The sequence below is a fragment of the Arvicanthis niloticus genome, chromosome 1, assembly GCF_011762505.2.
Source record: "Arvicanthis niloticus isolate mArvNil1 chromosome 1, mArvNil1.pat.X, whole genome shotgun sequence".
NCBI classification, from domain to species: Eukaryota; Metazoa; Chordata; class Mammalia; order Rodentia; family Muridae; genus Arvicanthis; species Arvicanthis niloticus.
Window position 1 is genome coordinate 73,436,155 of NC_047658.1, and position 27,983 is coordinate 73,464,137.

Here is a 27,983-nt window from a genome sequence, read left to right on the forward strand (position 1 = left end):
TAGTGTTTTGCAAAATATGGTTTTGCCTGAAAGGAAAGTAGCATTTCTCATGGTGGGGACCCAGATTTGGTTCCCAGCACTCATGTGGAGCTTATAACTGAGATCTAATGCCTTCTTCTGGCCTCTGTGGGCACAGGACATACATACACATGGTGCACAGACAAACATTCAGGCAAAAACCCATATATATTAAAGAAGGGTGGAGAGGGTGTTAGTTATAAAACCTATTGCCTGCCTCTGTTGTGGACAGTCCTGTTAGTTTTGGTTTTTCTGGGAAGAAGCTGAGCAAGAAGCATGAAGTGGGGCAGACTCAGAGGGTGAAGGTGTCCACCAGCTCTGATACCCGTGATCCTGGAGACCAGGCCTGAGGGAATGATAGCCCAAGGTGGAAAAGTTCATGAGAAAAGATGACTCATCAGCTAAAGGAGGCTTTTGGCTTTTCATTCACCCAGGTCTCATGCTGACTGCTGTGGATACGGGATTGTATCCACAGCAGTTAGTCTCTGATCTCTCGAGCTTACCATTTCTGTGAGGGAGTTGAGAGCATCGAAGTAGGTGATGATAAGAAAAACAAAGTTAGTGAGTGCTCACCAGAGTGCTTGCCTTATAAAAGACAATGTGGAAGAGGTCATTGGTGCGGATGCCAGAACGGAGGGTCTCACTTGCAAAAGGAGCAGCAAATCCAAAAGTCCTGGCTCAGCCATGAATGCTGAAAATGTGCTCAGGTGGACTGAAGAAAGGCCTGTCAAACGCAAGTCACACTAGGCCGGCGGCTCCAGAGTCCCCATTTATCTTTCTGTCCAGTAGGAGGCAAAGGAAACGATAAGCTTTGTAACAGGAGGGCAAGCTGGTGTTAGATGTGCGCTGAGGTAAAGTGTTGGAGTTGGGGCAAGAGTATCCATTCCTTTCTCCTTCCTTAGCCTGTGCCTTTTTCTTTCCTTCTACCTAGGATTCTATAAGTGAGCTGGGAAGGTAGGAGACGAGAGAGCGGCTACAATGACTTCAGCAGTCCTAGTGGACATCCGAGATGAAGTCACCTGCCCTATCTGCTTGGAGCTCCTGACAGAACCCCTGAGCATAGATTGTGGCCATAGCTTCTGCCAGGCCTGCATCATAGGAAACAGTGACAATTCAGAGCTGAGCCAAGGAGGGAGGGGCAGCTGTCCTGTGTGCCGGACCGCCTACCAGCCCGGGAACCTCCGTCCTAATCGGCACCTGGCCGCCATAGTGAAGAGGCTTAGAGAGGTTGCTTTGGGTCCCGGAAAACAGCTCGAGGTCATTTTTTGTGCACTTCATGGAGAGAAACTCCAGCTCTTTTGCAAGGAGGATGGGAAGTTAATTTGCTGGCTTTGTGAGCGATCTCAGGAGCACCATGGTCATCACACATTCCTCATGGAGGAGGTGGCCCAGGAGTACCAGGTAGGTACTGAGCCTAACCTTACTTCATGTTCTCTGATCGCTTTATAGTTGGTTTGCTTTCCGTTTCGGGGAGAGTTGCAAGAGAAAATTTTGTTGTGTAGCCCAGTCTGGCCTCGAACTCAGCAATCTGCCTGCCTCTGCTTCTCAAGTGCTGGGCTTAAAGGTGTGCGCCACCACTGCCGGGCTTTGTTTTCTTCTTTTTTATAGAAGATTTTCTTCTTTTAAAAATAAGTTCCCATATACTCCAGTATGGATTCAAACTGACTATAGCTAATGACGACCTTGAACTTCTGATTTGACTGCCTTCATTTCCAGAATTCTGTGATTACCAGTGTCCAGTAGTTCCTTTGTTTTTTGTTTGTTTGTTTTTTACTTTTTGAGATAGTGTTTCTCTTTGTAGCCCTTGCTGTCTTGGAACTCTCTGTAGACCAAGCTGGCCTTGAACTTAGAAATCCGCCTGCCTCTGCCTCCCACGTGCTGGGATTAAAGGCGTATTGGCACTACTGCCCGGCTGTGTCCAGTATTTCTTGCATGCTAGGCAAACACTCCACCAACTGAAGCGTTGAAGTCCAGATTTCTTTGTAGAACTCAGGATTACCTGGAAGTTGAACCTAGAGAGTAGCTCCCTGGTCAATAATATTTTCTAGCCAGTCTTGCCTGTTTGCTGTACAAGATTGTCTGATCTTTTGTCCACATTCCCTGTATAGAAAAGGTACTTGGAAGCCAAGGCAGGGTTCCCTTGGGGTCAGCATAGTCTGTCTAGTTCGTTCTATGTCTAGGTAGTTAGACAGTTTGAGGCTGGCCCCTCTTTAACCTGGTATGTTTCTTCCAGGACATGTTCCAGGAGTCTTTGAAGAAGCTGAGGAGGGAGCAGCAGGAAGCTGAGAAGCTAAAAGCTCTTATCCAAGAGAAGAGGGATTCCTGGAAGGTAAGGGGGATTCTCCTGAAAGGGGCCGTGGGACTAAGGACTAGGATGGCCCAGTGTCTCCTCCTTCTTGACAGACTTGCTTCCCTAGATCTGGTCCTTTCCTTGTGTAGGGAAATTGAGATGGAAGTTAGGTAACAAACATGTCAACGAAATCTTGTGTTGGTTTTGTTTGTTCATTTGTTTGTTTTGGTTGGTTGGGGTTTTGGTTTTTTTGTTGTTGTTGGTTTTTTTTTTTTTTTTTTTTTTTTTTTTTTTTGGTTTTTTTCTGCTTTTTTTTTTTTTTAAATTACACTTTATTTATGTTTATGGTTGTTTTACCTACCTGCATTATTGTGAACCATAAGTATGCCTGGTAAGTAAGGAGGCCAGAAGTTCCCTATTCTGGACTTACAGACAACTATGAACCACCATTGAATTGAATGATGGAAATCAAATTTGGGTCCTCTGTAAGAGCAACAGGTGCTCTTAACATCTGAGCCATCTCTCCAGGTCCTCCCAGATTTTTAAGGCAATTGTAAGAGAAAGAATGGCTTCCCAGACTTAGGGATACACACCTTTAATTCTAACACTTGGAAGACAAGGAAAGGCAAATCTATAGGCATTCAAGGCCATCCTTACCCAAGTTTGTCTAGTTCCTTGCTGAGTTCCAAGCCAGCCGGAGTTACACAGAGAAGCCCTGTCTCAAAAAAAAAAAAAAGGAAAGAAGGAACGAACGAACAGAAGGAAGGAAGGAAGGAAGGAAGGAAGAAAGAAAGAAAGAAAGAAAGAAAGAAAGAAAGGCCAATCAGTTTGATGTGACCCATAATTTGTAATTCTGAATCTTACTCTATTTCCACCTTGTCCTCCTGGAAATGATATGTTACTTGTGAGCCAGCTATTCCTCTCAGGGCTCAAAATTAGAAGCAGATGCTGATTTGGATGCCTAAGAGGGTAGATGAGCTTCCTGGAGTCTAAAGTCACCCAAGACTAACACATCTCTGAACTTTAGATAAACAGCCTCAGGCTTACGGCCTGAGAACAGGTCTTACAGGCTTGTGTCCCTCCACTCAGACCGGCAGGCCCAGGAAAGCAGTATGCAGCTGTTTCCTGTCCCCTCCTCCCCCAGGGGGGGAACCTTTGGTCCAGCTACCAACGGACTGTTTTTTCTCTGATACTGAAGAGTCAGGTGGAGCCTGAGAGACACCGGATCCAGGCAGAGTTTAACCAGCTCCGCAGCATCCTAGACAGGGAGGAGCAACGAGAACTGAAGAAACTGGAAGTGGAAGAGAGGAAGGGGCTGAACATCATAGAAAAGGCGGAAGGCGACCTGATCCACCAGAGCCAGTCACTGAAAGACCTCATCTCTGACCTGGAGCACCGGTGCCGGGGCTCCACAGTGGAGCTGCTGCAGGTATCGTGCTGTGAGGAGGCCAAAGGTCAAAGTCAAACAGTTCAGGTGCAAATGCTAAGGGAAGCCCCATTGTTATTCCTTCCCAGATGAGAGTAGCCCTGATCATCTGGGAATTGTGGAGGTCTGTTGTATTCAGCATTGCTCTGCGGGAGCCTTTATGTTCTGATACAGATAAACCTTAGACTCTTCGGTATCTTGTAGGGAATTTCCCCAATTCCTGGCTCCCTTCCCACTACATGGTACTGCCCTAGATAGTGCATTCCAAAAGCCCTTTAACATTGCCCTATGTCGTGCCAACCCCAGACAAAAACTTGTGTTCACCTGGCAGCTTAGGTCTCTGCTGCTGTTTCAGTTTTATCAGGGAAAACACCTGTTAAAATCAAGTTAGAGTTGGCACGTACCAGCCGTTTTCTGCTTTTACTCTCTTTAGTGCAATCCCCCCTAGTGTGCTGTAGCAACTGATACTGTCTGCTTTTGCACACATACACCATCTAAGGGATGACGTTTGAGAGAGAACTATGTTTAAAATCTATGACTGTCTCAAAGCCAGGTGGTGGCATACGCCTTAAATTCCAGCACATTCAAGGTAGAGGCAGATTGAATCTCATGAATTTGAGGCCAGCCATGAAGTCTATGGATCGAGTTCTAGGACAGCCTGGGCCACACAGAGAAACCTTTTCTCAAAAATAAATAAATAAATAAATAAATAAATAAATAAATAAAACCTGTATCTGTCTCAAGGGTAAAAGTTAGTCTATCATAACTGCAGGGCCAGGTACTGCATGCTAAATTACAGGTGATACACATACAAACAAACACATTCACATTTCAAACACAGGGATAAGGAGATAGCTCAGTGGTAGGGCGTTTGTCTACATAAAACCTTGGTTTCAATCCCAAATATTGCCCAAAAAAAGACACCCCCCCCAAAAAAAAACCCCACCAAACAACCCACAGTTATAAAAATAAGGACATTTACCCAAATTTGTACATGGGTCATTAGGAACTTTGCTCTGAGATGGAATTGTTTGGGGGTTTTGTGTTTAGTTCTTTTGAAATGAATTCTTGCTGTATAACCCAGGTAGGCCTCAAACTTACAGTCTGCTTTGCCTTAACGTCCCAAGTGCTAGTGTCACAGGCAGGCACCATCCAGGCTGTATCTGGCTTCCTCTGAGTTCTCATCTCTATTTTGGGTAGCTCTTGGGCCTTTGTTTGTTCCTGGTCACTACATGGGTTGGTTAAGGTGGAAGAAGGCATGATCCTTAATCTGTCTTTTTTCCTTCCTAGGATGTGGGTGATGTCACAAAAAGGTATGTGAAAATATTAGTTAATTCCCTTGAGCTTTCCAAACGTTCTTGGCCCCTGTAGAATAATCCTGTGGGAAACGGAGAAAGTTACAGGCCGAGGAGGTTTGAGACGGGTATATTGAGTTGTATGTGAATTTAGGGATCTCAAAATAAGGGAGCAGGCTAGAATCCATGGTAGTAGAATTGGTATGGTAAGAACGTTAACAGGAGACATGCTTTTTTCACAACCCTCTTTACCTGCCTTTGACACTGGTTTTCCTGTTCTTGGCTGTATGTCTTGGAGGGAAATCACCATCCATGTATTGCCAAGGCTTGAGAACCAGCTTTCCAGATGCTGACTTTGAACTTTCCCTTCCTCCCCTGGCTCTCCAATCTTGCTGCCCCATGCTTAGATTTCCTTATATGTCAGTTCCAGTTTAAAAAACAAAAAACAAACAAAAAAAAAAAACAAACCCACAGACCTGAGTCATGAGGGGAATGTTTTTTGCCCTGGGATAGAACAAGGTCTCTTTGGTAATCAAATCTACAAAGTCATCCACAGAGGTGACATCTTAAGTTGCCCACAGACCCTTCAGGCCTCTTATATAATGGACCTATAGAAGCAAGCCCTTCTCTAAGTATCCTTTTTAGTGTGACTGCAGGGTTCCTGATCATTGTGAGCATCTCCAGCGCCTCCTGGTGGACGTTCCGGTTCAGCACTGACATTTTTACACATCTTGTTTCCTTTCTACATGCAGCAAGGCACTCCTGCTGTTGTTCTTCTCAGTTGCCTCCTGTCCTTAGGACACAGACAGAAAAGGGAAAGCCACTGTATGTTATAGAAATTACAATGGAAAAGAAATTAAACGAGGCTGTAATAAGTTAACGTTTACTGACATGTATGGAGACAGTGAACAGCTAGTTTCTAGTCCAGGTCTTCTGGTCCAGGGCAGATGCTGCCTTTCCTAAGGGAAAAAAAAAATGTTGAAGTTTATCAATGGGTCTGAGGGTTGGGGAGACAGAGTCAGCACCCTGAAGCTCTCATAAGGTCTGTCCTCACTAGGAGTGAGTTCTGGACCCTGAGGAAGCCCCAAGCTCTCCCCACCAAGCTGAAAAGTTTGTTTCGAGCCCCGGATCTGAAGAAGATGCTGCGAGTCTTTAGAGGTAAGTTGGGGGAAGTGGACGTGGCATCACTGTAGAGCATGCACTAATGTAGAGAACGGTAGTTATGAATGAAGTCGAAATTACTGTCGAGTGTGTAGCAATGTAGAGGATGGTAGTTATGAATGAAGTCGAAATTACTGTCGAGTGTGTAGTAATGTAGAGAACAGTAGTTATGAATGAAGTCAGAATTACTGTCGAGCGTGTAGCAATGTAGAGAACAGTAGTTATGAAGTCGAAATTACTGTTGAGCATGTAGCAATGTAGAGGACGGTAGTTATGAATGAAGTCGCAGAGGGACTGGTGTGCTGAGGATGATAATCCAGTCCCTGTATCAGGGGTGATGTTCTTTTCCATGTTTTCCTTTTCCTTTTCTTACAGAGCTGACAGACGTCCAAAGCTTCTGGGGTGAGTAGAATCCATCGCCTGTCTGGATTGGTACCCCAGCCCCTTTCATTAGGTGCTTCCCCTGCTACCTAATGCTCTCAGTCCCCCACCGCCATGTCATGGCACCCATGTGCCCATTCTTATCTGCTGCTGTTGTACCTTCTCCTGCAGTGGACGTGACTCTGAATCCACAGACGGCTAATTTAAATCTTGTCCTGTCGAAAAACCGGAGACAGGTGAGGTTTGTGGGTGCTAAGCTGTCCGAGCAATCCAGTCTGGAAGAACATTATGACTGTAGTGTCCTGGGCTCTCAGCACTTCTCCTCAGGAAAATACTACTGGGAAGTGGACGTGACCAAGAAGACGGCGTGGATCTTGGGTGTATGCAGTACCCCCGTGGAACCCATGTTCTCTTTTAACCAGTACTCCAACAAGCAGGGTGCCTACTCCAGGTATCAGCCGCAGAATGGGTACTGGGTGATCGGGTTGCAGCGTAAGCACGAGTACAGAGCCTATGAGGACTCCTCCCCATCCCTGCTCCTCTCCATGACGGTACCACCTCGACGCATAGGGGTTTTCTTAGACTATGAGGCTGGCACGGTCTCCTTTTATAATGTCACAAACCATGGCCTGCCCATCTACACCTTCTCGAAGTATTACTTTCCTACTGCCCTTTGTCCGTATTTTAATCCCTGCAGCTGTGTAGTCCCTATGACCCTGCGGCGCCCAGCTTCCTGAGGTCCGCTACCCCTTCCCATAAGTAAGCAGATTCCCTCAAAGATGAATTTCCTCTCTGAGCCGCTGTTCTCTGTGTTCTCCTAGTAGGACACCGACCATTTTTGTTAGTGAGCGCCCTTGACCCATCTCATGGGAAAGTGTTTTGGGTTTTATGTATTTTGCTTTTGGGTTGTTTTGTTTTTTGTTTTTGTCTCCAACCCCCCCCCCCCCCCATGTGAAACCACGCCCAGTTTTGTTTTGTTTGTTTCGAAGCGGGCCGTCCTTAAATTCTATGTGATTGAAAAAGTAACTGAGAACTGCTCCAGAGTCCTAATTACAAATGAACATCACTGTATCTGGCTGCGGTTTTAATGTTGTTTGAGATACGGTCTCCATAAATAGCCCAAGCTGGCCACAGACTCAGCCCTTCTACCTCACCTCCCAAATACTGATTACAAGTCTATCTCACAACACCTGGCTAAGCATAGTATTTGATGACTTTTTTCTTTACTGATGTCTGTGGTCAAATCTAAAAAATTCTCTATAAATTAGATGCGAATTTTTTACTAAATATTGAATTCAATAGATTTTTATCTATAGTTATTGAGATAATTGTGTATCCTTTTTATTCTGCTCCTGGGTCAGCTACGATGACTTGTCTCCGTTGTTAAGTTCACCACTAATTCCTGAAGTAAAATGTGTTATCCTCAGTACTTTATTTTTGCTGACACTAGGTTTGGTTTTTGCTCATCTTTATAAACAAAACTACCTCTAACTTTGCGTTCTTGTATTATCTGTCAAGGTATAAAAAAAAGAAATTATAGACAAGGGATTATATATATATATTTAGAAAATGATAATAACAGCAGGGCGGTGGTGACGCACGCCTTTAATCCCAGCACTTGGGAGGCAGAGGCAGGCGGATTTCTGAGTTCGAGGCCAGCCTGGTCTACACAGTGAGTTCCAGGGCAGCCAGGGGCTACACAGAGAAACCCTGTCTCGAAAAACAAAACAAAAACAAAAAACAAGAAAAAGAATGGAAAATGTGCTTGAAAGGCAGACAAAGTAAGATAAGGAGACCGAAGCCAACCAGTGTCAGTCAGTATCTAGGAGGAGGAAGAAATGCAGTTAGCCTCTTTCACAGTGATTTATTCTGGCCTCCCCTACCCGATCTTATTTCTTTTGTAGAGCTAAGGATTTAATTCAGGGTTTTTGTTTTGTTTTATTGGTTTTTTGGGTTTTTTTGTTTTTTTTTTTTTTTTTTTTTTTTTTTTTTTTTTTTTTTTTTTATGTCAAGCAGAGACATTTTAGCACCAAGCTTGACAACTCTATTTTGTGTGTGTCTGTTTTGTATTTTGTTACTTTTGGGTTTTTTTGTTTGGTTGGTTTGTTTTGCCGACACAGACAGAGTCTTACCAAGTTGCCTGGGCTAGCCTTGAGCTTGCTATCAAGTCCAGGCTGACTTTAAGCTTGCCTCTGACTTTAAGCTTGCCTCAGCCTAGAACTTCTCTTTGTGCTCAAATTCAGATTGCAAATGAGTGAGCTGCTATGGCTTTGCTGTAAGGTACTACAAGCTTTCATATTCGACTGTGAAAAAAGTTATGGATGTGAAGACGGAAATGAATGTCAGGGGGAGACAGGGCTGGACCTGGGACACTGCAGCCAAGGGCTACTAGTGTCTTTTGGTTCTCTCCGATGCACTGTAACTGTGAAATACATTCTGAATTTCCATAAAAGTAATGTAAAATAATTGAACTATTGTCTTACAATGATTATATTTTGGATATATTATTTTAAATAAAACTTCTTATTTCAATTGTTTTATTTTGGGATTGAGTATCACTCTGTAGCCTAGGCTACCCTAAAATTAACCCTGTAACCCAGACTAGCTATTAAACTGTAGTGGTGGCCTACTGCCTTAGCCTTCCAACTGCTGGGGTTACAGGCATAAGCCACCACACCCAGTTTTCATTGTACTTTTTAAATGTGGGTACTAGGAAATTTTCATTTATACATTGATTGGCTCCTGTCAAGCATTTCTATTTGATAACTCTGTCAAGATGAACTTTCTATTCTTGAGGGAATCTTAGAATAACACAGTCTTGGACCAGAGTACCAAGGGAGACTTGAAGGTACACCTGTTTGGAAAAGAATATCTGTACACTTCCCCCAAACCCTGAAAGGTTTTTGTGGGGGTAAGTTGTTTTAAGATTTATTTCTTTAATCGTGTACATATGTGTTTATGAGTGAGGAGGCCAGAGGCTTCAGATCCTCTGGAACTGGACATGGGTGCTGGGAATGAAACTCGAGTTGTCTGTAAGAATAAAGCATACCCTTAACTCCTGAGCCATCTCTCCAGACCCCCAAGGGTGTGGCAACAAAGACCATGATTGAACACAGCTGGGAAACATGGGCTTGGGAAGATGGTTGGAGAGATACCGTGTCTGGAGAACATTTCTGCTCTTCAAGACTCTGGCCTCTGTTAAACCCTAGTGCAGGTCTGTTCTGGGATATGAGACATCTGTGGCATCCCAGAAGTGCAGGGTCTGCATCCTGACCTTCCCTGAAGAGAAAGAGTGAGCAGATGGGCCAGCACTGGCACAAGTTCAGAGAAAAAGGAAGGTCTGTCCAGGTAGTTCCTTACCTTGTTTTTTGGTTGTTTTTTGTTGTTGTTTGTTTGTTTGTTTTTGTTTTTTTCAGGCCAAAAGAATTAGTCCAAGCCTCTAAACCTTAATTAAATTCTATTGAAATTTTGGTACTCTCCAATGCACTGTAACTGTGAAGTACATCCTGACTTTCCATAAAAGCAATGTAAAATAATCTAACTATTGTCTTAAAATTTGAATATATTATTTTAAATAAAGCTGACCCTAGATACCAAAGTAATTCTGTAAGCTTCCAGGAAGGCTTGCTTAAACAGACAGCTAGAGCAAGCTTTCAGCCTCAACCTTTTCCAGAGGACTTTTAAGGTACACATTGTTCTTTATGGAGTAGGTTAAACTACTGTGAAGATGAAGTACATATGTCAAATACTAAAGAGATGTTATTTATGTTAAAAAAAAAAAAAAAAAACAAATCTAATGTGTTTTGGTGGCCCAAGCAATAGAGCAAGAATTTAATTCAAACGATAAGTATGACTGGGTGTTGTGGCAAACACCTTTAATCCCAGCACTTAAAGGCAGGGCAGGTGGATTTCTTGAGCTCAAGGCCAGACTGGTCTACTTAGCTCCAGGACAGCCAAGACTTCATAGAGAGACCTTGTCTCAAAAAACTATAAATGAAATAAAGACAAGAATAAAGAATGAATCAAAGAAAAGTCTTTAATTCAAGATCAAGAGTATCTCTAGGGCATGGAGAGATGGTTCAGTGGTTTAGGGCACTGACTGCTCTTCCAGAGGTCCTGAGTTCAATTCCCAGCAACCACATGGAGGTTCACAACCATCTGTAATGGGATCTGATGCCTTCTTCTGGTAGGCATCAGATAAAATCTTTTTAAAAAATTATAATTTTTAAAATACATTTTATAATTTTAAATTTTATTTTAACTCTACTATCCTCATTGAGATAACTTTCATAAATAGTGCAAAGTGTGGACTAAAATAACTTTCTTTGTCTATATAGATACAGTTTTTCCAAAACCGCTTGCTATTGAAACCCTATTTGTCCACAGACTTGGTTACGCATGAGAGTCTGTTTTTAGGTCCTAGCCTTGCTCATTCATCTTATTTCAAGTAGGCTCTAGCTGCCCCTCCCTTGTGTCATGCAGTAGTGTTCCTCTGAGGTATAAAGAGATTAAATAATTGAGTACCTAGTTCATAAGTAGTGGCCTACGGTGTTGTCATTTATTTTATTCTGGTTTTAATTCTCTGATTTGACATAGTTACTTTTAGTTTTCTCTAAGAAGAAGGCATTACCTATAGCTGTGAGCCCCTGTGTGGTTGCCAGGAATTGAACTCAGGACCTGTGGAAGAGCAGTAAGTGCTCTTAAATGCTGAGCCATCTTTTCAGCCCCATATTTTTAAAACAAAAATCTCAACCATTTGTTTTACCAATTAAGACGCAGGAGCCAGATGCTGTGGTGAAAGCCTCCTAACTCAGAGAGGCAGAGAATTCACCTAGCTGACCTTCCTACACTAGGGACATCCCAGGAGGAAGCTCCTCCTCCATGCATTCTTAAACACCCTTCAGCTCACTTCGTTTTTACTTCCTTATTTTTGCTCCCTCTCAACTGGTTGTTTGCTCCCCTTGACCTATCCGTGACTTTATTTATCTCTTGTTTACAGAAAGTTCTTAGGTTAAGGTGTGTGCTGGGGCTGAGCCACACCACAACAAGGTTTCCAGTTCACAAGTTTGGGATTCACAATGTGGTTAAATACTCTGTAACACCATAATCTTCTGTTTCTGGTTCCAGGAGACTGACACTTTGTATAGGCCTCCCTGGACACTGCATTCTCAAGTACTTGCCGACACACATTTATAAAAGTAAAAGCCCCTTGACTTTAAGTCCAGCACTTACTTGGGAGGCAAACACAGACAGATCTCTGGATTCAAAACCAGCCTGGTCTCTGTAAGAAATTACAAGCCAGCCAATGCTTACATAAGACCCTTTCTCAATAATAAAGGAAATATTTTTAAATAAAACAAAACTTATTACATGTGTATTATCTGAAGAATTACTTTATTACCACTAGTGACGATTACATTTTATCTAAATCATGAATGTTGGGGTCTGGGAATTGCCACACAAACCATACTTAGACCAATCTCAGTTAAGCGAGAATAGTTTATTGAATGTTCTCCAGACATCCAGACTACAAGAAGGCAAAACCTAACTGTTGCACCACACTGTTCTTGGGTCAGGCTTTTTAAATGAAAAATAGGTTCAAAAGTTCAAAGGCAAGCAGTGAAGTGGTACAATTTTTGCTAACTAGACAAAGTATTATCAACTAATCTTTAAGCTTTAAAAAATGAATTTAGATGGGTGTTGTTACACTTTGTGAACTTCAGATTTGGTGTCTGACATTAAGTTTTATAAAATTTTTGGCCATTATTATTTCAACCATTTCTTCTGCTGACCACCTTCGTTACTGTTAAGGTCTAGGTAAAATACTAAGGCCAAGACACAATGTTAAGGCCTAGGTAACTGTTTACCTGGCTAGCCTGCCATTTTGTGCTGTTACTAATATTATAAGGAAACTTTCTGATATGCTGTTTCTGCTGTTACTAGGAAATTTTCTCATGCTCAAGTTGATTACATATTCAGTTATAGTCTGTGTTCTTGGAAACCAATCACAATTAAGTCAGTAGAATTGCTTTGTATATTTATCCACAATAAGCTCGAACCGGAACCAACCACCCAGTAGCACTTCCTGCACCTGTGTAGAAGCTTTTATGGCATTTGCTCTTATGAGCTGCCCCTGTGATGGACCCCAACATAAGAGAGACACTTGCACCAATATAAGAAACTATTTGGAAGAAGACTTCTGTTTTCAGTAAAAGTCAAGTAAAATTTAAGTTCCTAAGACCTTCCCAGGAACTGACATCCTACTTGGCAAAATGAGACATGTACATGGGTAACTAACATCCTGACTGGCAAGATAAGACATGAATTTTAGACAAGGTAAGTTAGACAAGGTAAGTCTCATCCTGGTGGACAAGTTAAGGCATTAGTGTTAGACAAGGCAAGTCTCCTGCCACAGTTGAATATCCCAACCAATGGGAATGGGATAAATGAACAACAAAGACCTGGTCCTAATGAAATCCCCTATCCCTAACTCCTGATTGGTAGATTAACTTGGCAGAGATGTATATAAATTTTAGACTTAAAAATCCTGAAGGTTCGTAACTCAAGGTCATGGTTTAGCTCCTGAGCCTGAATCATTTCCCTAATAGATCAGTCTCTGGAGTGTGATGTTCAATAAACCATCCCTATTTGACTGAGATTAGTGTCTGGGTGGTTTGCATGACAATTCCCAGACCTAACAATTCCTGTATTCCAATGGTGTATGTAGCCTCTAGCATTGTCTGGTTCATAGGCGTGCTTTTTTTTTTTCTTTTGCATTTGACATTGAAGAATTTTAGTTGCCATCTCTTCAAGTTCAGACTCCTCTTTGGCCATGCACAACCTGTTGCTAAGGTTTGGGTCATGATACTGAAAGGCACAATTTCCACTTGTCAGTTAAGCTAGGCAGCACCACTGATAAGCACATTAGAGGTAGTTTTCATTCCTGTTACTGCATGCTCAGTATCCAACCCTTTTCTTTCTTAGAACCCTCATCTCTCCACTAACATTCCACAACTGTTTTTTTACACTTTTTAAATTCTAGTCTTTGACATATTAGTCATTGTCAATAAAAGTTAGAAAGAAGCTATACTTCCCGTTGAACCTTTGCAAGGCTGATTGATTACCATGTCAGTGAGTGTTGCAAGTTTGGTGAAGCAGTTAGTGGGGTTTTCCAGAGGCCAAAAAAAAAAAAGAGAACTGAGAGCTGTCTATGTGGTTTAGCCAACATGTGACTTAGAGCCTTGGTTTGCTCCCCAGGCAGCCCTCCTCTCTTCATACCCTTAGTACCGTGACCTGATAATTTAGGATACCCAGTCACATTGTATGTTCCCATATATGGAAGACACAGAAGCCAAACTTGTACACAAACAGTAGCCCCCATTGCATTTAGTTTGACCTTTGAATACTGATGTACAGAACTTTCTTGCAGGCACAATAAACTGCTTCTTAGAAGAAAAAAATTTCCATGTCCCATTTCTCCTATCAGAAACTGCAACATTGGAACACTACAAAGTTGACTGTCACATGATTTGGGGAGGGCTTTAGCCCTGTTAGTAGCCCTGTACTGCCTTCTTCTGCACACTTCTTTGTGCTCATTTACATAAATAATTTGGAAAGTGCAAACAAGCACTGGTTTTCTAACCAAGCTAAAAAGAGTGTCATCAGGTAGCATCTCAGGCCAGTAGCAGAGACTTCCCCTCTGATTAACTGGCCCACCTGTTTCCACCAATGTATTTGAAAATGTATTGGCTTATTATATTCTTTTTTTCTGTTAAATGAGAACTGTATCAAACTGCTTCCACATTAAAATACTGAATTTGGGGCAACCAAAAATGATGTTCTTGGGACATAGTCACTCATAACTGGCTCCCGAATGAACTCTTGCCTATCCCCTTTGCATCAATATCAAGGCTATTTTAAATTCCCAAAAGTGTCAGAACTGAGCCCCATGGTGCTTCTTTTCCTCCCTTGCTGTCTTTGAGTCCGAAGTAAATTTCTTACATGAACACCCCACACCACCACCGTGTTTGTGTGTGTGTATGTGTGGCTGTGTGCCTGTCTGTCTTCCTTCAGCTCAAGTTTAAGCAGTCATGATAGGGAGACTTATGGGCATGACTTCTGATATTGCTGGGAGACACAGTCCCTGATCCTCTGGCTCGTGCAATCTTTCTGCCTCCTCTTCAGCTATGTTCCCTGAGCCTTAGGTGCAGGAGTGTTTGGTAGATGTATTTGGTAGATGCATCAGTTGGGACTGTACTCCATGACTCTGCATTTTGATTGGTTCTGGTTTTCTGTAATGGTCTCCATCTGTTACAAAGTGAAGTTTCCTTGATGAGAGGTGTGTTAGGTCTCAGGCAGTTCATATATCCAAATATGACAGTCTTAGCCCAGTTCATGCTGAACTATTGAAGGATTTCTGTTGGTTAAATAAAAGCCAGCATTCCTAACTGAACTTCTGAAAAGGACTTATTTCCCTTGCCTCTGGTAGAAGGACATATATCTGTGGCTGCATATGAAAGCTCATGCTAGTCCCCATGCTCCTACAACCCCATTCACAAGTACCCTTTATACATTTCAAAGCCTGAAAGCTATCCTGTGGGTTCTTCTCAACTCCCCAGGCCTCCTTCTTCTCAGATACCCCTTTGTTTTCTAAATAAGGACAAGGTTCCCCCTCCACCACTATCTTGCTACATCCACTATTCTTCTCTACTGATCTCACTATTCTCCTTATTGTTCAAGACAGATTTGGCCATGTCCAGTCTGTTTCTGCTCTGGACTCTTAGAGATGGCTCTGGATGTTCTCTCATGCATAATATGTATGTATGTATATCTGTATACATACACACATACATACATACACATATGTATACATGTATATGTATATTATATATACTATATATTATATTGTATATCACCATATATTATACATTATATTGTATATAGTATATAGTATATATACACACTATATATATACATTTATGTGTGTATACACACACATATATATACATACACATATGTATACATGTATATTATATATACATGTATATTATATATACATGTATACATATGTGTATGTATATATAATATATATTATATATCACCATATTATATTATACATTATATTGTATATAGTATATTATATATACACACTATATATACATTTATGTGTGTATACACACACACACACATATATATATATATATATATATATATATATATATATATATATATAAAACCTTTGCTTTTTGGTGGTTCTTAACTGCACCCTTCACATACAGTGAAGACTACACTTATCTGTGGGTATAAAAACAAATGTTTGAATTGTTTCAGGAATTGGGCTGGTTTAATAAAGTCATGGTTGTAGGTTCTCCTTTAAGGTCTGTGACTTCGAGAAAGCTAGGCTGATTCCATGACAGATTTCAAATTGGCAGGTAAGGAGACTAGGCCTAAGAACTGAGCAAGTCCAGGCAAGCCCAGGCAAGCCAATAGTAATTAGTAAATAGAAAAACTCATATGCTCCAGCCTTCACGCCCAGCTAATGGAATGTCCCAGCCCCTGGCCTGAGGCAAAGCCAATGGGTCAGCAGCAGTTTCCAGACTTCCTCAGCTACTACCTCAGTAACAGTCCCCAGACCTCCCCAGCAAGTTTCCAGTCCCCATACCCCAGTAATAGAATGTCCACAGAGATGGACCCAACAGATTAACACAGAGCTCACCTACCCCAGATGTCCCTGTGTGCTTTAAGTCAGGCCTGCAGGCTCACTTGGATGTCTCTATCTTGGTACTGGGAGACCCCAGCATGCTGGACTTCTGCAGAAAATGCTCTTTGTGTTTACATACCATCTGAGTCTGGGTGTCATTCTTCTTTCTTACAACTTCACTAGCACCATTTCCTGTTCCATGAGGCATGGTCTCCCTCTCTTTTGTTGATTGGGTTGACTTAATAATTCTTTGTATATAGAGCTGTCCCTGCATTTGGCAGCCTCTCCAGATTGGAGGTGAGGGATGGAGAGGGAGTGTGTGTGTGTGTGTGTGTGTGTGTGTGTGTGTGTAGATAGATAGATAGATAGATAGAGAGAGCAGTAGCTTAGGAGAAAGAGTTAGTTGTGCCTGTTAAAGGCAAGGTGCTTTAGTTGATTCGTTTTGTAGAGCATGGTATGGTGTGATGTGTGGGTTGCCTCAACTGGCCCTTGCTGAGGCATCCCTCCCCTCTGAGGTACAGCCTATTTGGCCATGGGAGGGGGAGTTGAGAAGGGAGTAGAGGCAGAGAGGGGAAGGGGGCAAGGAAGGAGAGAGAGTATGAGAGTGAGGTGGGGAGGGAGAGCTACCGGCAGGGAACACGTGGAGAAAGAGAGGGATCAGAGAGAACAAGGAAGGGCCAAACAGTTCCTTTTATAGCAAGCCAGGCCTACCTGGCTGTTGCTAGGTAACTAGGTAGAGACTAGAAGGAATGTTAACCTGGGAGGGAATAGGGGTGGAGACAGTTGAGATTGTCAAAGTGGACAAAGGGCCTGGCAGATTCTATTTTCATAACCAAAGGGCCATTGTTATTCACAAATTAAACAAATGACCGTGCTTTTTTAAAACTTGTGTTTCTACTTGTTCCTGGGTTCTCTGTTCCCCTAACTGAACTTTAATGACTAGGGAACTCAGAGACCACCCTCAGATGGTGACTAGACAGAAATACTGCTGCTTCCTGGCCTGAAAAAGGCTGTAAGAAACTGTATAGCTTGCTGGGCTATTTGTTTGATTTTCGGCTCACACAGAAGTTTCTCCTGTTTCTTCTAAGTTCATGGCTGCCTTCTTGCTGAATAGAATCTTCCCTTAAACATGGTCTTTACCTACCTGATGTCAGTGACAGCCCTTAGCTACGACCACCAAAAAGCTATTCCTGGACGCTGAAAACTTCAACTCTAGGTCAAGTCTAAAGTTCGTCCCTGTGGATCGTCAGAGTCCCTACATCGCCCTCTATCGGTGGCCTAGAGTTTTGCCAGCACTTAGGACTCAAGTTTCCTCCTCTTTCCTGTACCCGCTGGTCTGGAGTTTCAGTTTCTTTTCTCCGCAGCCAGAAAGGGAGGGGCTGCTGGTAGGCTGGTTAAAACCTGCCCCTGGCTTTTCCTCACCGTTTCAGCCAGGAGGAAAGAGTTCACCTTCCAGGCCGGAGGTGAGGGTCCAAAGGTGTGTGCGAAACTTTGTCCAGGGCGGAGGGAGGGAGACCCTAGAAAGAGAGAACTCAGTGAAGCTTCGGAGAGGCTTATTTGCTCACAGATCACAAACCGCTGTGCTCTGAAGTTGAGAAAAAGAGTTTCGGGAGGAATCGACTTGAAAGTTGAGCAGGAAGATCTTTTCTGGAGAAAGCCCCTTCTTTCACTCGGGCAAGCACTTCCTGTTTCTTTTTTGCTCCGCAGCTGTGATGCACCTTGTAAACAGGTCTGGAATCTCAAGAACTCCCCATGTCTCCTTTCTTCTCTCCCTTTTCCTTGTTTCCTACTAGATACTAAGAGGAGCCTCTACTCTTCTTGCAGCCACAGAGGGGCTATCAGTAACCTTAACATCCTGTGCTCTTGATTTACTTGAAAACTCGCAAGCTGGATACCCGCCCCTGTGTCACTTTTGAACCCTATGCACCTCTGGAGCTCCATTCTTAGGAATCTATTTTTACCTAAACAGAGATTTAAAAAAAAAAAATCACTATTTATTTTTGAAACTGGAATCATTGCATTACTGAGGTTGGCCCTGGCCTTCTGGGGTCAAATATCATCCTGCCTCAGCTGGGACTGCAAGCCTGTCGTGTACATGTCCCCCCTCCCCCACCCCGCTTGTTTCTGTTTCAATAACCATAAGAGATCCTGTCCTCACCTGGCTTAGGCCTTATTGGTCATTCTTCCTGCTTGGGTCTTTGCACTGAAAGTTATGTCTGTTCCGTGTTTACTTTCTTGGAGATAGTTAACAAGAGTTACGTATTGCTGGGGAGAGAGCCTTAGGTGTTACTGTTCTTGGTAAGATATTGATCCTGAATATTTTCCATGTTAGGCTAACGTATGGGCATTTTGTACCTTGATGAATGGATTAAACACCCACCATTGTCCAATAACCTCACTTTTCAGAGTTCACTCCACCTGCCTTGTTATGAGTCTGCACTGGAATGCTGAAGAATTTAGTCATGGCCAAACAGAAGATAATTGGGGTCTCTTTATTTTTGTGAAAAATGTCAATGGAAATAAAGTGTGTTTCTGGAATGAAAAAAAGTGTAATAAGCATCCATTTGATATTTATTTAATATGGAATAAATCTACACGCTTACACTCCAGCTAGGACTGACAATTAAAAAAAAAAAAAACAAGTAACTTACAGACTATACAAGATGATAACCAATGTTCACAGTTTTAAAAGATTAAATTAAAACTTTTCAGCTTTAGTTTTCAGAGTAAGCAAACTGTTTAGTGGAATCTCTTTTATTTGGTTTTGGTTTTTGGAGACAGGGTTTCTCTGTGTAGCCCTGGCTGTCTGTAGACCAGGCTGGTCTTGAATTTAGAGATTTGCCTGCTTCTGCCTTTCAACTGTTGGGGTTAAAGGTGCGTGCCATCACCTCCTGGCTTTTCCACAGAAGCTTAAGAATGTGAGGAATTCGAAGCTTTAACACAGGTGGAATTTCCTTAAAACTGAGAGGAAGCTGCAGAGAAAGAAAGAGGAGGTGGGCTTGGATTGATGCTTCAGAGAGAATATGGATGGTGGGTCTCCAAGGTAAAGAGAGGGCTAGGAAGACACTGCTATCTAGTGCCTTCTATTTGTTTGTTTTGTTTTTCTTTTTCGAGACAGGGTTTCTCTGTGTAGCCCTGGCTGTCCTGGAACTCACTCTGTAGACCAGGCTGGCCTCGAACTCAGAAATCTGCCTGCCCCTGCCTCCCAAGTGCTGGGATTAAAGGCGTGCGCCACCACTGCCCGGCCAAAGGACTCTTTCATTGACCCTTTTTATGCTTTTAGTTTCCAGCTCATTAGTTTCAGCCCTTATTTCTTTCTACTATTTTTTGGTATTGGTTTATTCTTGTCCATAGTAAGATCTTGATTTGAAACACATGATTTTTTTTTAATTTCATTTTATTTTTTATTATTATTTTTTCTTTTACTTTTCAAGGCAGGGTTTCTCTGTGTAGCTTGACTGTCCTGGAGCTTACTCTGTAGACCAGGCTGGCCTCAAACTCACAGAGATCAGCCTACCTCTGCCTCCCTAGATTAAAGGTCTACACTGCCATTGCCCAGCTGTTTTGTTTTGTGGTGTCTTGTTTTGTTTTAATAATGGAAGCCAGAAAACATATCCCTAAACCTGCCAGGTTCCAAAGTGTCTGTCCCAATACTGTACTGTGTGGCCAACTACTAGGAAAAAAGTGAGACTTTGTCCATTACCAGTGTGCAATGCAGATTCCAGGACTGTTTTTGGACTGCATGTCTGCACAGTGCTCAGGCCTGTGTTAACTGTGTTTCTGTGTTAACTGTCTTTCCTGTTCTTTCTACTCTTTCTGTGCTACCACTGCATTCTTCATCTGGAGGATTTCTGTTCCATTTACCAAATTATTATGGGTTTGTTCTTTGTTTCAGATTCTATCTAGTCATGGGTGAAAATTGAGTGCTTTCAACCATCATATTGTCCACCTTGAAGGATACTTAGTGGCTGTGTTGTTCTGAGTTGCCTTGGAGGACTGATTCAGCATTGTTTTATAATCTGCCTAGCTGTCCACCAGCCCTTAAGAAAGAAACGTCTCAGAGGATAAGACAGAAAAAGATACAAGGGCAACACAATGGCCTCAACAGGTCTGATGGATGTACAGAAGGAGGCCACTTGCCCTGTCTGCCAAGAGCTTTTGACAGAACCTCTGAGTCTAGGCTGTGGCCACCGTATATGCCAAGCCTGCCTTACCATGAACAAGAATGCAGTGATCAACTCCAGAGGGAAAAGCAGCTGTCCTGTGTGTGGTACGAGATTCTCATTTGAAAATCTACAGGCTAACAAGCATCTGGCAGATGTAGTAGAGAGACTCAGTGAAGTCAAGTTGAACCCTGGCATTGGGAAAAAGAGAGATCGCTGTGTACACCATGGAGAGAAACTCCTTCTCTTCTGTAAGGAGGACAAGAAGGTCATTTGCTGGGTTTGTGAGCGTTCTCAGGAGCATCGTGGTCACCACACATTACTCCTGGAGGAAGCAGTCAGAGAATGTCAGGTAAGTCCACGATGGACGGAGATTGGGCAGAAAGTGATTCTTGATAAGAAATATTACCTTCCTATTGTTCTTGATTCACATTGCCACTAGATTCCTAATGCCTAGAAACATCTTTTCTTTCCATTTGTATAATAGTTTGGCTTGCAGTACACACAATCTCTCAACCAAGAACAAAAGGTTTTGGGTCCCTTTCCCTTGCATTGCTTTCGTAGGGAATGCTTTCTGAGTATTGTGTTCACTGCTCCTTTCAGCCAGGCAACGGCAGGGGAACACTATGAATTGGGTGTGAGGAAAGGGTTGCCTTGCTGCTTGGTCTGTCCTTACTCTAAGGGAGGACAGTGTGTAGGTGATGACTTTACTCCTCTAGGGATGAAGAATGCGTTCATTCACCTCTTTAGACTGTCTTCCATATTGTAAGCACTAGCCATCAACTTAGCTTTTATGAACTGGTCTTTTCTGGGAACAAACTGGTTTCTTTGTTAGTTCTCTGTCCAGGTGGACCGCATGACAGGTATGATTCCTTTCACACAGGAGAATCTCCAGAAAGCTCTCAAGAGGCTGAGGGAGGAGCAGAAGAAGGTGGAGACATTGGAAGCTGACATCAAAGAAGACAGAATTTCCTGGAAGGCAGGAATCCCTTCCTGAGTGATGCTGAGAATCTTAGGATGACTTTCTTTGATCCTAATCCAATTAGGCCCTTTGTTTCCTTGCATTCAATAAGTCTAAAGCTATCTGACAAGTTACTTTTTAGGGATGAGGGGTGGGAGCATATCACTGTAAATACACGTACATATTTGGAATTGAGTGTAAAGATAAACTGTATAATGTCGAAGGCTGGAAGTCTCTTTGTTCCTCTCTTCACCGAGGCTCTGACAGTTCTCTGGAAGATACCATGCACAACAAAAACAAACAAGTGAAAATTCCCCCCAATTCAAAACCAGGAGTGCTAATGTAGGGAGACACAAGTGCCCAAGACATCCATCCACAATCTGAGCCTCATCCTAGTTTTACGTTATTTGTGGATGTTCCACGAGGAGAGGGCTGTTTGTTTATTCTTCTTGTTTGGGTTTGTTTGTACTAAAGGGAAAATAGAAGAGAAGAAATAGCATCCTTCACATTGCTCTTATATTCCTATGTCTAGTGGTTTGAAGTCCTACTTACAGTGACATCTTCCTTTAGCCTGGCAGACTCATTATATCTCTCTCTCTCGATGTTCATTTCTGCAGCACCAGATCCAGACGGAGAGACAAAGGATACAAACAGGCTTTAATCAGCTTAGAAGAATCCTGGACAAGGAGGAACAGAGAGAGCTGGGAAGACTTGGAGAAGAGGAACAGATGATACTAGACAGCCTGGCAGGGGCAGAGGCTGAGCTGGCTCAACAGAACCAATTGGTGGAGGAACTTATCTGGGATCTAGAGCGGCGGCGTGAGTGGCCAGACACAGAGCTGCTGCAGGTAGGAAGGAGCAGCTCACCTCAGAGTGCAGAGACATTTTCTTGTTCCTTCTTGGGGCTAATAACACAGCATTGGATGGAAGTCATGGAAGAGAATATTCTCCTTTCTCTTTTTCTACCTTGAGGGCAACCATTCAGTTTTTCCCCATTAAGTATGTTTTAGCTGGCAGGATTGGGAGAGCAATGTTACACATCGTTGACAGGCTGCAGAAGGTGCCTTCTAATCCTGCCTGCTCTCTTTCTTCTTTATACATGAAAGTATGTGGAAGTTTGTCAAATGCTTTCTTTGGCTTTTCACCACCATTGATTCTGTGGGTTTTATTCTTTATTCTATTAATATGGGCTATCACATTGATTGATGTCTTTATGTTGAACCAAATCTCATTTATGGGATAGATAGTTGTTCATGACTATAATGGCCATGGGTTTTCTTTTTTTGTGTGTGCGATTTAAATTTTTTTAACTACATTTTTTTAAAAGTTTGTATGTGCGTATGTATGCATACGTGTATGCATGCACATGGGCCATAGCCCACAGATAGACATCAAAGGACAGTTCGTGGGAGTCTGTCGTCTTCTTCCACTGTATGGGTCCCAGGGATTGAACTCAGGTCGCCAGGCTTGGCAGCAGGCACCTCTACCCACTGAGCCCTCTAGACTGCCCTTTTTCATTTCTGTACCCAAGCACTCTAGTGCCAAGCTGTATCTTCATTCCAGAGATGCTTTGGTTGCTTTGTTTCTTTTTGTGTTGCTTTATCAATTTTGGTATTGTCTATTCTTTAGATTTTTAGTATAATTCAACAGTGAAGCCATGGTTGGCCTTTGCTTGAACTTCGACTTCCAATCTAATCTTTTTACATGCTTTGTCTCTTTGAATCAGTATTGGTTGGTTCTGTACTTCTGGGAATTTGTTCAACTCCTCTAACTTATCTAATTTTTTATTATTTTTATTTATTTATTTTATTATTATTATTATTATTATTTATAACTCGGTAAACTGGGGTGGGAATCCAGGGCCTCATACTTGCTCGGAAAGCATCCCACCACCAAGCCACACCCCAGCTCCTCATGGTTCTTTTCAATATTTTTTATTGTTGTTTTGGTTTTGTTTGTTTGTTTGTTTGTTTGTTTTTGTTTTGAGATTGGGTCTCACTATATAGCCCTGGCTGGCCTGGAACTCACTATGTAGACCAGGCTGGCCTTAAACTCCCAAATTCAAATTCCTTCCTCTGCCGCCTGGGTGCTGGGATGAAACGTGTGATCCACCATGATTCTTTCTAATTTCTTTAAGGTCGCAGCAATGTCTCATCTTTTTTCCCAGTTTGAAAATTTTACCTCTTCATTTTTTTCCATAGTGTGTCTAGCCTGAGGGTTGCCGGTTTTGTTGCTATTTTGCCATAACTTTAAAACAAGGAAAAAGGAAAGAAACTGTATTTTTAGCCAGTTTTGCTGGTATCTGTAACCTCAGCATTTAAGAGGTTGAAACAGGCAGTTCAGTGCTACTCTGGGCCACATTTAGAGAAGCATCTAGTAAAATAAATAAATAAATAAATAAATAAATAAATAAATAAATCTTACTCTTGATTCTCAGATTCTGTCTCCTCTTCCTCCTCTTCTTCCTTCTCCTCCTCCTTCTCTTCCTCTTCCTTCTCCTCCTCCTTCTCTTCCTCTTCTTCCTCTTCTTCTTCTTCCTCCTCTTCCATCTTCTTCCTCTACCACTACTGCTGGTGCTGCTTCTGCTGCTTGCTCCTCCTCCTTTGCCTTTTTCACTAAAACTGCTCTAATTCTCACTCATTGTGACTTGTGTTTTTTTCCTTCTCCCCAGGATATGAGTGGTATCTTGAAATGGTGAGTATGGGTGACCCCAAGAGTGCTTTTGTGTAGATGAGTTAGTAGCTGTCCTGATTAGTTTCACCAGTTTAACACAAGCTAGTGTCTCAATTGAGCAAATCAGACTGGCCTGTAGCCAAGTCTGTGAGGCATTTTCTTGATTAGTGGTTGTTGTGGAGGGCCTAGTGTCACCCTGGGTCCATGATCCTGGACTGTATAAGAAAGCAGTCTGAGTAGGGCATGTGGAAGAAGCCAGTCAGCAGCATTCCTCCATGGTTTCTGCTTCAGTTCCTGCCTCCAGGTTCCTGTCTTGAGTTCCTGCCCTGACTTCCCCTCGTGATGATTGTGATCCAGACATGTAAGATGGAATAAACCCTTTCCTCTCCAAGTGGCTTTCAGTCATGGTGTTAGCAATAGAAACTCTAACTAAGACAGGAACCATACAAATAGTTTTATACCAGTGGAGAAAATATGTCCCATATCAGGGACATTTGGCTGCCATGTCATCATCATTTAGAACTGCTGGTCCCAGGTGAAGATTTGATTGTTTCATCCCCACTGAGAATGAACTAGATTCAGTAGTGGTGAATGTGGCAGTTTAAGTCAGAGTTAGGGCCACTAAGGGCAGTAGAGATTTCAGAGTCATTTTCTGTGACTACACGTCACTATTTCACACTCCCTTTCTGCTGCCAGTGCCAGATCTCCTGCTTCATAGCTGTTTCTTATACAGCAAGCCTTCCCAAGGCCTAAGGCAGACCATGGGGACTTCTTATCATACTCACTGTGCCCACTGAAAATAGAAGATTTCTACTGACTTTTAAAAACAGACACACACCTTAGGATTTGTGGTTCTGATCCAAGTTTCTGATAATCAATCTCTTGCTTGGTATGCTTTATAAGTTCTTGTGTTAAATTATATTCTCCGAATATAATTGCCAATCTGATAGCATCAACTTCCTTGAGAAACACATGGAATTAGAAGCAGGCTCATTAAAGGCTTTTTGTTTTTAGAGACAAGGTTCCATGAAGCCAAGGCTAGTCTTGAACTTGCTAAGTAGATGAGGTTGGCCTTGAGCTCCTGAGCCTCCTACCTCTGCCTCCCAAATGCTAGGAGTACAGACAGGAGTCTCCAAGTCAGGCTGACCACATTTATTTTAATCTATAAATTTTCTTTTGCAAAACTTTGCCCCATAACAATTGGTTATCTCTGATCTGGGACATACCTGGAGTTTAGGCTTTCTTCTTTCCCCAACCATCTGTTATCTCTATGGGGCAGGGGTCGGGGGCAGGTACCACTGGAACCCAGGCTTTGGACTACTCACAAACTCACAGGCTGTCTGTGCAGAGCCTTACATCATAGCCAGGACCTCAACTTCCTTGAGAACTCATATGTCCTCATGGCACACTTGGTGCCGTGGCAAAGTCCTCCTGATGCTTTATATTTATAAATTTGTACGATTTCCATAGGATTTCAAGAGATGAAAGTTACCCCATATTTAGAAGAGGCAACAGTGACTTCAAGAGGTGTAGGTCCTCCCAGTGTCACAGGGAACATTTCACAGGGGCTTCTGATTCCCAGTCAGGGCTTCAGATTCCTTAGGCTCCTCAGGTATCAAGCACATAAGTGATGTGGAAGGAGATAAAGGCAATTATGTTAGAAAGACAACAATGTGACAGATATTAAAGGTTAAATAAAGGTTAAAATATTTCTCCATCCCTAGGAGTCAGGTCTGGACACTGAAGAAGCCAAAAGCAGTTTCAAAGCAACTGAAGATGGTATTCCAAACTCCTGATCTGAGTGGCATGCTACAAAAGTTTAGAGGTGAGGAGAGCAGCGGGAGAATACCTGTGGTAATGATAGCAGGGAGTCAGGGAGGGGGCGGTCTGTGAGGAGGATGATGCAGCTATGTCCGAGGGAGCACCCTCAAGTGCTCTTGTTTACCAGAGAGGAGCTTTAAACCTTTTAAACCTCTCATATACATCTCTTATACCAACCACCCTTTCTTACCTCTAGAGAAAAGTATTATCTCTTTCAATTTTTTGCTTCTAATAAAAGTCGCCAAATCTTTTATCATTTCAGAGCTAACAGCTGTCCGTGCCTACTGGGGTAAGAAGTTGCAGACGTTCAAATCACTGTGTTCTGATCCCCTTTCACAAGTGTGTGGTTTAGTGCGACTTTATCACCTTTGTCTCCTGTGTTACCTCATACACATAATGTATTCCTCTAAAGCTTCATGTGGTAGTACATGCTTGCAATCACAGCAGTAGGGAGATGAAGCAGAATTGCATGCCTAAGACTAACCTGGGACACTTAGCAAGATCCTGTACTAAACAACAATTATGTAACATATTTTGTATTGGTTTATCATCTCCCACAATCATTCAATATTATTTTCCCTAACCTTTCCAGTGTTGGCTTTTCACAATGTTCACAAACAAGCTACCACCTGATCTTTTTTTTTTTTCCCTTGCAGCGGACTTCACGTTTAATCCAAAAAACCTAAATTTGAATCTTATTCTTTCAGAAGATCACAGACAAGTGACATCTTTGTCCATTTGGCCCTATAAGTGTTGTAATAATGGGATCTTGGGCTCCAAATGTTTCTCCTCAGGAAAACATTACTGGGAAGTAGATGTGTCTAAAAAGAATGCCTGGACCCTAGGAGTTTACACTAGAAAACGTACTTTAAAGTTTGATGTCAGAGGAGGCAAAAGTCAGTCAAATGGTTACCATAGATACAAACCTAAGAATGGCTACTGGGTTATAGGGTTACAGGATGGATCGAGGTATAGTATCTTTGAGAATTCTTCCAACCGTGACCCTACAGTTCTGAACCCCTTTGTGGCCACCCCTCTCCATCGGGTTGGGGTTTTCCTTGACTGTGAAGAGGGCATAGTGTCCTTCTTCAATGTCACAAACCATGGGTCACTCATTTACAAGTTCTCCCAATGCTGCTTTTCCCAACCTGCCTATCCCTATTTCAATCCCTGGGACTGTCCAGCCCCTATGACCCTGTGTCCTCGAAACTCCTGAGTTTGCTCATTCTCATCAATTTCTGGTCTGTCTTCTTGCCTTGATGCTCTCATATTCTGAATGTACCTGTGCTGTTAAGGCACCTCTTCCCATGGTCTCCCTTAGTCATGCTTGGGTGTGGTATATCTGGCATCATTTAGAAGAGAAGCTTACCATTTCCTCAAAGACAGCTAATCAAGCCTAAAGCTAGGTCAGTATAACATCCGTGCCCTCAGACTTCTACACTTCCCTTTGTCTTAAAGAAAGGTAACAAAGTCTCTTAGCCGCTAACTCATCCCTGCTGTTTAAGACAATCCTTAAGAACTGGCCCCTGACCACAACTAACAAGTTTTTGAACAGTATGTTGCTCAGGATACCTCACTTTCAACAGGAAGTCAAGGAATAGAAAATATGAACAGCACCTGTAGCCTAGAGTTGAGGTTATGTCTAGTATAAAAATTCAAATTCGGCCTCTTACATACTAATCAAGTCCAAGGTTCTTAACCTGAAAATTGAAGTGCATCTGACTTAAGATCATTGTATGAAACTAGATATCTGTAAATATAAAATACTCACTTGACTGTTGTACATAATAATATATGGGCCTACAGTCCTTTGTACTCAATGAAATATTTTGTGGGATGTTTGGAGTGCTTTAAATACCTGTTGTCTTCAAATGCTAGTTTTACTTCCTTGACACTTTAATTCCATATGTATAACCTCATGTGGAGTAGGTCTAATTAAAAAAAAAAAAAGGTTGGTCTTCAATGTTGTTCATTCTAAATTTTGTTTTGTTGTTGTTTTGAGACAGGGTTTCTCTGTGTAGCCCTGGCTGTCCTGGAACTCACTCTGTAGACCAGGCTGGCCTCGAACTCAGAAATCCGCCTGCCTCTGCCTCC

The 27,983-nt window shown here is 42.4% G+C and overlaps 2 protein-coding genes and 1 long non-coding RNA gene across 8 annotated transcripts; 2 read left to right on the forward strand and 1 right to left on the reverse strand.

The window, feature by feature from the left end:
- Positions 1-928: 928 nt before the first annotated feature.
- On the reverse strand, positions 929-17,519 carry LOC143443406 (uncharacterized). 3 transcript variants are annotated; one of them, XR_013112365.1, is made up of 5 exons: positions 17,416-17,519; positions 6,731-6,786; positions 5,921-5,988; positions 2,966-5,817; positions 929-2,340 (listed from the first exon to the last, which is right to left on the reverse strand). It is a non-coding gene; the product is annotated as an uncharacterized LOC143443406 (long non-coding RNA). The 3 variants fall into 3 exon arrangements; XR_013112368.1 differs by lacking the exon at positions 17,416-17,519 and adding an exon at positions 16,411-17,025; XR_013112366.1 differs by lacking the exon at positions 17,416-17,519 and adding an exon at positions 16,291-16,418.
- On the forward strand, positions 997-8,916 carry LOC117710896 (tripartite motif-containing protein 6). Its single transcript, XM_034506191.2, has 7 exons — positions 997-1,419; positions 2,252-2,347; positions 3,507-3,737; positions 5,025-5,047; positions 6,087-6,187; positions 6,566-6,592; positions 6,743-8,916. Exons 1-7 carry the CDS (start codon positions 997-999, stop codon positions 7,306-7,308), a joined length of 1,467 nt encoding a protein of 488 aa, XP_034362082.1. The 3' UTR covers positions 7,309-8,916.
- Positions 12,690-27,852, forward strand: LOC117710905 (E3 ubiquitin-protein ligase TRIM34B). 4 transcript variants are annotated; one of them, XM_076939794.1, is made up of 8 exons: positions 12,690-12,907; positions 20,167-20,786; positions 21,318-21,413; positions 22,013-22,243; positions 24,067-24,089; positions 25,793-25,893; positions 26,152-26,178; positions 26,546-27,852. In XM_076939794.1, exons 2-8 carry the CDS (start codon positions 20,367-20,369, stop codon positions 27,103-27,105), a joined length of 1,458 nt encoding a protein of 485 aa, XP_076795909.1. In that variant the 5' UTR covers positions 12,690-12,907; positions 20,167-20,366; the 3' UTR covers positions 27,106-27,852. The 4 variants fall into 4 exon arrangements, with proteins under 4 accessions (XP_076795909.1, XP_034362093.1, XP_034362101.1 ...); XM_034506202.2 differs by lacking the exon at positions 12,690-12,907 and adding an exon at positions 17,061-18,000; XM_034506210.2 differs by lacking the exon at positions 12,690-12,907 and adding an exon at positions 17,061-17,748.
- Positions 27,853-27,983: the final 131 nt, after the last annotated feature.

Excerpts from the sequence above, each read along its gene's own strand:
- LOC117710896 (XM_034506191.2), top strand. The coding sequence starts at position 997 with ATGACTTCAGCAGTCCTAGTGGACATCCGAGATGAAGTCACCTGCCCT. Across the intron at positions 1,420-2,251 it reads AGGTGGCCCAGGAGTACCAG|GACATGTTCCAGGAGTCTTT; the intron begins GTAGGTACTGAG and ends TGTTTCTTCCAG. Across the intron at positions 5,048-6,086 it reads GTGGGTGATGTCACAAAAAG|GAGTGAGTTCTGGACCCTGA; the intron begins GTATGTGAAAAT and ends TGTCCTCACTAG.
- LOC117710905 (XM_076939794.1), top strand. The coding sequence starts at position 20,367 with ATGGCCTCAACAGGTCTGATGGATGTACAGAAGGAGGCCACTTGCCCT. Across the intron at positions 24,090-25,792 it reads ATGAGTGGTATCTTGAAATG|GAGTCAGGTCTGGACACTGA; the intron begins GTGAGTATGGGT and ends CTCCATCCCTAG. Across the intron at positions 26,179-26,545 it reads AGCTGTCCGTGCCTACTGGG|CGGACTTCACGTTTAATCCA; the intron begins GTAAGAAGTTGC and ends TTTCCCTTGCAG.